This window comes from Heteronotia binoei, chromosome 3 (genome assembly GCF_032191835.1).
Source record: "Heteronotia binoei isolate CCM8104 ecotype False Entrance Well chromosome 3, APGP_CSIRO_Hbin_v1, whole genome shotgun sequence".
Taxonomy (NCBI): domain Eukaryota; kingdom Metazoa; phylum Chordata; class Lepidosauria; order Squamata; family Gekkonidae; genus Heteronotia; species Heteronotia binoei.
The window spans coordinates 59,726,370-59,736,859 of record NC_083225.1 but is presented as its reverse complement, the minus strand read 5'-3'; the positions used below and the strand labels follow the sequence as shown (position 1 = coordinate 59,736,859).

Here is a 10,490-nt window from a genome sequence, read left to right as displayed (position 1 = left end):
TTTGTCTGCTGTTCCCTAAGTATGTATAATCGTTCCACCTGAGAACATTTTTCGTAGTTGCAACCCACGAGCCCAGTCCGTCTCTCCCCGTTACCAGTCGTCCAACAGCACGGCCGTAGCAGAGGAGGACTTCCTTTCCCTCAAGCGCCCTTCCTTTCCCGCCCACCCTGGCAAACCCGAGGCGGGACGGGAATTCCGTTGACACCGCCCCTTTGTTCGTCGCTGTGCGCCGCGATAAAAGCGCCGTTCTCCGGCCCTGGCTCTTGGGTTTTGCTTTTGCACGACTTTCGTCGCTGCCTAGGCCTTGCCGCCGCCGCCGCGATGGTGCTGAACCCAGTTATGAGGAAGCTGGTCGACAAGCGTGTGGTGCTGGCCAGCGCCTCTCCGCGCAGGCAGGAGATTCTCACCAATGCGGTGAGTGTGGCAGCCGGCTGCAAAAGGCCCTGCGCTGGGGAAGCGGCGGGCGTAAGAACTGGCTTTGCTCTCCCAGCTGTTACGCGCCGCTTAGCAAGATTCTGTCGCTTTAAGGCTCCTGCTGGGGAAGGCTGCATCTGTTGAGTTTTTGCAGCTCAACGAGGCGGGGTGGCGGCGGCAGGAGCGTCAGTCTCATGGCTACTCTGAGCCTGCGTGTAGCCTGCTACTGCGTGTGAAAAAGCTGGCAACCTAATAAACCGTTATGACAAGTTGAGCTTCTTTTGATTCAGACCATAGCCCCTAGCTTTGTTGTAACTGCTGAGTAGTCCTAACTGGCATCTCTCACACATCTAGGATTAGAACAAAGTTCAAGTGGAGTGGCACTTTTAAGACCAACGACGTTTTATTCAAAGTATGAGCTTTGTGTGCAACCACACTTCTTCAGATACAACAAAATTAAAGTTACCATTCCATACATATAGGTGGATGGTGAGCAGCAAATTAGCATAAGCATAACCGGGGTTACATTATGACTTTTGTTAGCCCTAGGCATTTTTCCTTTTGTGGCCCCTTCCCACTATTACAGGGGTGGCCAAATTGAGGCTCAGGAGCCACATGTGACTCTTTCACACATATTGTGTGTCTCTTGAAGCCCCCTCCACCACGTCAGCCAGCTTGGAAAAGTCATTTGTCTCTTTAAATCACTTCACCGAGCCAGCTGGTGGCTTGGGGAATGTATTTAAAGTTAAAGTTGCTTTCTTTCCATTTTCCTTCCTTCTGGTTTGTCTTGCAGCTCTCAAGCATTTGATATTCATGTCTTGTGGCTCTCAAGCATCTGACATTTATTCTATGTGCTTTTACGTTAAGCAAATTTGGCCACCCCTGCACTATAATAACATCAATACTAGATATTTTTATATAACTTTAAATACTTAAACATTTTATTTTTTTTATTTTTAGGCAAAATGTAATAGATTTTTTGAGCTCTAAAAATGTTAAATTTTTTTTGGATGTAAGAAAAAAAATCAAAACATTTTCTTCAACCCTAAAACCTCATTTTTCTTCTTCTGATTTAAAAAAAACAATTAAAACATTTTTGTGAGCCCTAGACACTGTCCATATGGTGCCCAGTGGATAAGTTGGCCCTAAACATAAGCAACATTGGAGAAAGATATATTTGATGTATTTATTGCTTTCATTATGTTTTCTCTTAGAATTAAATCCAAACAAATGGTGACCATATAAACTAAGCTTGTTATTCCTGTTCAGTTCTTGAATCTGTTAAACATCCTCATTGTGTTGTATGCTAATTTGCTGCCCACCTTCTACCTGTATGCATGGACTGGTAACTTTCATTTCATTGTATCTGAAGAAGTAGGCATGCACATGAAAGCTTACACTTTGAATAAAACTTTGTTGGTCTTAAAGGTGCCAATGGACCCAAACTTTGTTCTACTGGTTCAAACCAACATGGCTACCAACCTGAACATTTAGGATCGGGCAGCAATAGGCTTTCCAGGTTCAGAAGACTCCAAAGAAGGATTAAGTCCTGGTTCTTCCCTTTTAGATTCATTTGAAATGTGGTGTTGGAGGACAGTTTAACAGATACCTTGGACTGCTAAAAAGACAAATAAGTGGGTTCTAGATCAAATTAAGCCTGAACTCTTCTTAGAATTAAAATGACTAGGCTGAGGCATGTTGAACTTTGGTCACATAATGAGAAGACAACAGTTACAGGAAAAAGACAATAATGCTAGAAAAAGTTGAAAATGGCAGGAAAAGAGGAAGGCTCCACATGGGTTGGGTCAATCAAGGAAGCCACAGCCCTCAGTTTGCAAGGTTAACGATAGGATATTTTGGAGGTCATTAGTTCATAGGAAAAAGGAAAGGCAAGGTCCCCTATGCAAGCACCAGTGGTTTCTGACTCTGGGGTGACGTTGCTTTCACATTTTCATGGCAGACTTTTTACGGGGTGGTTTGCCATTGCCTTCACCAGTCATCTATGCTTTCCCCCCCAGTAAGCTAGGTACTCATTTTACTGACCTCGGAAGGATGGAAAGTTGAGTCAACCTCGAGCCAGCTACCTGAAAACCCAGCTTCCACTGGGGATCGAACTGAGGTCGTGAGCAGAGCTTAGGACTGCAGTACTGCAGCATTAACACTCTGCGCCCTGGGGCTTTCATTAGTTCATAGGGTCTCCATAAATTGGAAATGACTTGACACTTGCACACACATGGACTCTTCCTCATAAGAAAAATTATGTTACGACATACTAGTCCTACGTTAGGACTACTGGTGTTGAGATTATGTTAGGATATCAACTCCGGTTTGCTTTTCAGATGCCCCTGGAATTATTTTTATGCAAACAACTGCCTTTAGTTAGTTTGCATTTTCTAAATATGACATACGTTGTATTTGCATTCATGTAGGGGCAGACTTGATGGGGCATTGCTGCATATGGAGCTCCCAACAATTAATTGATTTGTTTCCTTGTTCTGTTAAATAGTTATCTATAGTATGCACAGGTTACTGATACCAGAACCAGTAATAGTAGTAGTTACTGTGATAAAGTGGAGGAAAACAACTTCTTTGGATACCTATTAGGGAGGAAGTGGGATATAAATGAAGCAAATAAATTAAAGTCCTAAAGCTACTGGAAAATAAATGCCATAGAAATCAGGTATTTTTACTGCCAAATAAGGACTGGATTGGGTTGCATATAATTCTTAATTTCTTTATATTGGGCAAAATCTTTAACTAGTGTTTTAATGAATACTTTCTTTTTCTACTAGACTATTTGTATAGTTAAATAGGACCAATTTTGAAAACTTGCAGTGCCATCCTAAGTTCTTCCTTTGAAGTCCATTGAAATCAGTGGGTTTAGAAGGGTGCAGCTCTGCTTAGAATGGCATTGTTAATGCCTTTTTAGAGATGATACATGTATTGTACAACTTGGCATTAGTTATTGTATTCTCCTAACTGCAGAATTCATAAGTACTGCTACTGTGTACATCAGGAGTTCTGCTAGAAGTCTGTTGTATATAACGGGTGGCCAGCGGTAGCTCTCCAGGTGTTTTTTGCCTACAACTCCCATCAGCCCCAGCTAGCATGGCCAATGGCTGGGGCTGATGGGAGTTGTAGACAAAAGACATCTGGAGAGCTACTGTTGACCACTCCGGGACTATATAAGGATCATCTGTCATATGGTCTGTCATTTGTAGATACATGTTTTGCTAACTTGGCCTAAACTGCAGTCTTGGTAATTCTGAATTTGGTTTTGTAAAAACTAATAGTTTGTTAGTATCTAAGAATATAAAGTCTCTAATTCATGTTGCAGTAGAACAATTCAACATGGGACTGGGTACAAATCTCTCCACCAGGGTCTTAATTTATTTATTTATTTAGTTAGTTCCATTTGTATCCTGCCCTCCTCTCCTAGGCAGGCTCAGGGAGGCTTAAGTAGAAAGCGGTGATGTATACCTGCAGCCACTGAATTTCTCATTTTTTACAGGGCCTCCGATTTGAAGTTGTTCCTTCTTGGTTCAAAGAAACACTTGAGAAGTCATCTTTTGCAGCTCCTTATGAATACGCTGTAGAAACTGCAAAACAAAAAGCCCTGGAAGTGGCTAACAGAATGCACCTGGTAATTCTTTAATCTTCATTGTCAAATTTAGTGCTTCCTGAATTATTTTGATTACTTTTACAGCTAAATTCATTTCTCAGGCTGTTTGTTGCATTCCTTATGCTTTCTCCCCCTCTATCTTACTACGTTAGGCAACAGCCAACGAGATAACAGACCTCCTTGCTGGGTGATCCTGAGGTAGTTCACAAGGTCTCAGCCTAAACTGCATCACAAGGATATTGTGGGGATAAATGGGGTATTCTGCCCAAAGCACATTTTGAAATAATGGAATACAAACATAACTAACACAAAGGCTGAAAGCACAGAAGTCAGAATGATGATAATATTGATGATAATAATGATAACTGTTGTTGTTAGTACTTTATCATTTGATAACATTTGAATCTAACAACAAAGATTCCTAGTAACACAAAATGGGCAGTTGTCAATTTTACCTGTTTTTAGATTGGCACTTTCAGGAGGCTTGACTTAGATGAGTAGAACTTGACACAATGGAGCATGGCAGGAGAGGCAGTTGTGCAAGTATCTAGATCAGTGTCTTCAAGAATTGTAGGTGATAGCTAGAAAATGGTACTGTGGGAAAGTTGAACACTCTCCTCCTCCAGAGGCACAGAAGATGCAATTGAAGATCTTCTAGTTTATCATCTCATCTGGTCTTTAATGTATACTCAGCTTTGAGCTACAGCCACATGTTGCTGTCTGGTGAATTATACCTATATGATTTACGTTTGTAATCTAATCCTGTTGTGCATTTTAAGTGTCTACTTAAAATACTATAAACATTTAAAAAGGGATAGAAGAATAATAATAAGAATGCAGATTTATACCCTGTCCTTCTCTCTAAATCAGAGTCTCAGAGCGGCTTACAGTCTCCTTTATCTTCTTCCCCCACAACAGACACCCTGTGAGGTGGGTGGGGCTGAGAGAGCTCTCACAGCAGCTGCCCTTTCAAGGACAATCTCTATGAGAGTTATGGCTGACCCAAGGCCATTCCAGCAGGTGTAAGTGGAGGAGTGGGGAATCAAACCCACATTCAGCCAGTTCTCCCAGATAAGAGTCTGCACACTTAACCACTACACCAAACTGGCTCACACTGGCTGAATGTAATGTGTGAAACTGCCACAAGATTGAACCTGTAAATCTTCATGTGTAAAGCAGGACTTGGTAGTTAAGGGGGAGGGGAACAATCAACTAAAATATACTTTTGGTTTTTATTCCAGAAACATCTTAGAACACCAGATGTTGTCATAGGAGCAGACACTATAGTCGTAAGTTATGATATTAACTAATGGCTGATAACTAGACCAATCCTGTTAGTAATCTGTGTTTTATTAATAGTACAATCCAGCTTGCCTTTTCATGAAGAAGCCTTTTTCAGTATCCATTTTTTCATATAATACTATTGTTTTATTGGAGCTCTTTCTTAGAGTTAATCTGCAATGATGCCCTTTCATTTATTACTGTTTAAAGTATGGAATTAAACTTAGTTCGCCCTTTGTATTTACTAGATAAGCAGTTGCTAAATAACTAATCATTATCTGTTTTTTCAGATAATGATAAAGAAGTTGATGCAACATAGCGTGAATATCTTAATTAGGAAGATGGAGGAATATTTAAATAAGCTAGTTGTAATTTGTTGCAACTAGGTAAGATATTAGTAGTCAAATGGAAAAAAGCCAAAAATTCTCTTTTTTATAACTGCAATTCCCCTAGTGATCACTAACTCATTACTAGGCAAAATTCAATCTGTCTGGGATAAATTTATTTGGGAGAAAAAGAAAGCTAGGCTACAAAATCAGGTGCTATACAGTGGTCTGACAACCCCAAATATAAAAAGATACTATAATATCTTAACAAGACTTTCCCACTGGTTTATAGAAGGCCTAATTTAAAGAGTCTGGGAGATCAACCAGCTAGGATTAACGTCTTTACTAAGAAGCTGGATATAGTTGGATGAATAATACCAGCAGTACACAGAATCTAATGCGATTTGATTGGCATTATCTAAGGGCTGTGATCATTGTATAGAAAGGGTAAAACATTATGAGCTTTTTGTGAAGAATGCTATTATGTCTTTTTTGGGAATCCAACAAAAATTCAAGGAAGTAGCACCTTTCTATCAAGATATACACATACCATACACATAAATCCAGCTCAACGTTTTTAGGCACGCAAATAGGTGTTAACTATACATTAAGGTTTTCAGAAAAACATCAGTAACGTCTATTCATACAATATTAGCAAAAGTAGAATATAAAAGTAATGTATATAAAGATAAACAGGAAAGAGATTTGCTAATTCATCCACCAGAGAATTTATGGATTAATCTCCATAAAATATGCTTTTTAAAAATTTGACAGATCTGGTAATTAGAGAAAATATTCTTAATGTTATATACTGGAGCTATTTGACAGCAGGTAGGCTAAGGGAAAAAATTCCTTCAGTTTCTTGTAGAACAAATTTTTATTTTTTGCAACATATTGAAATATATTTAAACATATATTTTAAAATGTTAACCAATATTTTGGGAAGATAAAGTTGTTAATATGGTTTTCTGATCTGATATAGGTGGTTAGATTATGAGAAAAATAGAAGGTTAATTTTAATAATTACTAACTACTAATTACTAATTACTAAAATTACTAATTTTAATAATTACTAACTAATTACTTCCCAAACATATATTTTAAAATGTTAATCAGTTTCTTGTAGAACAAATTTTTATTTTTTGCAACATATTGAAATATATTTAAACATATATTTTAAAATGTTAACCAATACATTACAAATTTCCTCCTCCCCCCAACCCTCAGTTTCTTGACCTCCGCCGGTGCTTAAAGTAATTAAAAAAGAAAAAAAAAAGGTAAAATTCACAAATTATAGAATCTTCACTTACACTTCCAGTTATCTTAACACAAAATAAACCAAGACTATGCGTTAGTAATTATTAAAATTAACCTTCTATTTTTCTCATAATCTAACCACCTATATCAGATCAGAAAACCATATTAACAACTTTATCTTCCCATTAAAAGTTCATGTAATATTATCAAAGACCACTGTCTCTTGACTTTCCATTGGTTATCAACATATTCTTGAAATTTCTTCCTATCATCCTTAATTTTTTCTGAATTACAGTCTTTTAAGATTCTAGTAAGTTTATCCATTTCACTCCAGTGTAGCACTTTTAAGATCCAGTCCCATTTCTCTGGTATTTTATCTTGCTTCCACATTTGCGCATATAATGTCCTTGCAGCTGAAAGCAAGTACCACAACAATGTCCTATCTTGTTTTGGAAAACTTTCCATTTGTAATCCCACCAGAAAGATATCTGGTGCTCTCTTAATGTCATAACCCCAAAATTTCGAGGTCTCTTGTTGAATCATTTGCCAAAACTGTTTCGCTTTTTCACAAGTCCACCACATATGGTAGAAAGAACCTTCATTTTTTTGCATTTCCAACACCTGTCTGATATTTGATTATTTATTTTTGCTAATTTCTTATGTGTTATATACCACCTGTACAACATTTTAAAACAGTTCTTTTTAATATTGTAATACATCGATATTTTCATAGAGTTCTTCCATTGGTGTTCCCATGTCTCCATTTGTATTTCTTTGTTCATATTTATTGCCCATTTTATCATTTGAGGTTTCACTACTTAAAATCCCTTCAGTTTCTGACATACATTGGAGATGTAGAAGATACTCTGGTACTTTTATTATGTTTCGTGATATTGTGCAGTTAAAAGAAATTTTTTTGATAAGGTCTTTTCAGAAGGAAATGAGATTCTTCAAACAAATTTACAACCTGACTGAAATTACCACTATTAATTATCATGCTACATGATCTACAAGAAAAAAACTATTATTCATTGGAAATTTGTTTATAATTGAAGGGTGTTCATTAATAGGGCTGCTAGAGCATCCCCCGCACAAGATTCCCAGCATGATGATATCACTTCCGGGTGATGTAATCATGCCAGGCACATCAGGCATGATGGAACTTTTTGGGGGCAGGGGTTCCCCTGCCAGCCAGCTCCGTGCCAGCATGTTGGAAGCCCCAAAACTGGGGGAACCACCACCCCCAGCCAGAGGCTGGAAATCCTACTCATTAGACAAATATGGAAGTCAGAGAAAGTACAAATATAGAAAAATGGCTTAAGAAAGTTAGGTGTATGGTACTCATGGGGAAACTCTCTGCATATAAAAGATTATGGGAAAGATAAAGTTCAGCTCAAAGTCAGTTCACTCACATGTGAGTTCCATTCATTACATACTGGAACAAAATTGAACTCAGAGATTTAGTAAGGAACAAGATACTGAAAGTTGTTTAATTGGTTGTATTGGCTATAATTTTTCTTTCTTTTTTTTAACAAAAAGAGCCCTGCTGCATAGGGAAGGGCAATGAGAAATCAAATGTAATAAATAAATAATAAATAAATACATGTTGTGATTAATTCAGTTGGTAATTGTATAATTATATATTAATAACAGTAAAATATTTTAGTAAAAGGAATTAATAATTATGTAAAAACTATGTCTGATGGGAGTTAGTAGTTGTGCTAGATGGCAGAATTAGTTGCTATCTATGTAAATTATGTGTTCCTTAACCTCATCTCCTAATGTAGTAGGAAAGTATTTTCTGACAGGACACTTGCAAGAGAGAACACAACACAAATGACTAAATAATTTAAAATTGTTGGGGTGAACGGAGCTTTGCAGTGAAGTGTCACAATGCAGTGAAAGCATACCCATTTCTCCTGTCCCACCTGTTCCTGCATTAACATTATAAGAAAAACATGCAGTTAGGAAATCCATCTAATTCTGCCCACAGAATTCACAAAGTTGGAAGTTTCCTGTTACTTAGGAATCTGCTGTCGAGACTGTCAAGTATGAGACAGAATTGGTGGTGCACATTGTACGGTTATATGAAGAAAAGCCTGTTACTGCTTTGACACTACAGAGCTGAAGAATAAAGCCTTATTTTCAAAAGTAAATATCTGATATTAAATTAACTGATAAAACCCTGAACTCACACTATAAATCTTAGATAGGAAGTACTGTCAGCACTCAATACACATATTTGGGTGGTGAATGATCTAGGGATAAGTAATTTGAATATATCTCTCCATATCCTTTTGCCAGGTGTTAGGAGTAACTAATATAGTACAACATGAAATCAAAATATTCTGTAGATAATACATTCTTCAGAAAAAATGGAATTTTATATTGGTGCTTATGTTAAGATTCTGTTCTTGAAAATCTTAATGTTCAATGCTATAGGATTTACCAATTGGAAAAGTTAATATTGTTATACATATGTAATTTTCTGCACACATGTCCAGTGAAGTAATTATGACAATGTTGTTTTTATTTCAGACTGTAGAAGAACAGATCTTGGAGAAACCAGTAGATAAGCAAGATGCATATAAGATGCTTTCAAGGTTTACACTTTTAAAAAATAACGGTTAAAATATGAAACGTGTTTTCTCTGTCATTGCTTATATCTAAAAGTCTAGCTATATTCAGTGTATTAGTCTCATTACAGTTATGCTGTTTAGATATAGACATTATTGCATTTAGATCCTCTAAGGGTGCTGTCACACATGCTAAATAATGCAGTTTCAGTCCACTCCAGAAACTGTTTGAAAGTGGATTTTGCCGTTTCACATAGCAAAATCTCATTGGAAAGTGCCTTGAAAGCGGATTGAAAGTGCAATATTTGGTGTGTATGACAGCACCCCAAGAGAATAAGTTCATGTAATGACTTCAGTGGGACTTAAATTTGACTTAGTTTTGCCCCTCTGTCAGTAGCAAACAATTAGACCTATTGTGCAGCATACTATTCTCTATAATGACTGTGCACAGTAGAGTTCAATTTTAATTGTTTACAATGAAGTTTTGTCTTAAAGTACATTTATATTTATATCTGTACCTTTTCTTTTCCATGTAAAGTCTACCGAATTGATTTTACATTTTGTATATCATTGGCTAGCTAATTATACTACTGTATCATACTCCATTTGAAAGGTGTCAGTGTTGTTGTAGCAGTGTAGTTGCTGTGGTTTCTTGAAGGAAAAAATGTGCTTTAGTTTTTTTATTGCTCTAAAAGGATGATCTAACATTAGACTAGATGTATGTGTTTATAAAACCAAATAGCTTGTTAATATTGCAGAATTACTCAAAATAGGCAAAAGATGTTTCTTAAAAAAATCAAGTATTAGGACTTTGTTGATAAAATTGGTGTTTATTGCAATAAATAATTCTTTTTCTCTTAATAGGCTGAGTGGGAAGGAACACAGTGTCTTCACAGGTGTTGCTATTGTTCACTGCAGCTGTAAAGGTAATTGGTGTAAACTAGTGTAGATGCTAATGACAGATCAAAATTTGCATTCATTCTGCAGCCAACAGAGGACCAAATTGCATGAGAC

General features: G+C 37.0%; 1 protein-coding gene across 2 annotated transcripts in view; it reads left to right on the top strand.

The window, feature by feature from the left end:
• Positions 1–214: 214 nt before the first annotated feature.
• ASMTL (acetylserotonin O-methyltransferase like) overlaps positions 215–10,490 on the top strand; it is a 32,626-nt gene continuing 22,350 nt past the window's right edge. Inside the window, exons 1-5 of one of the 2 annotated variants that reach the window (XM_060233901.1) lie at positions 215–414; positions 3,926–4,057; positions 5,278–5,325; positions 9,439–9,503; positions 10,341–10,402. In XM_060233901.1, the coding sequence (XP_060089884.1) occupies positions 322–414; positions 3,926–4,057; positions 5,278–5,325; positions 9,439–9,503; positions 10,341–10,402 (400 nt within the window). In that variant the 5' untranslated portion in view covers positions 215–321. The remainder of the gene's footprint in view (positions 415–3,925; positions 4,058–5,277; positions 5,326–9,438; positions 9,504–10,340; positions 10,403–10,490) is intronic. The other variant, XM_060233902.1, reaches the window with a different exon arrangement.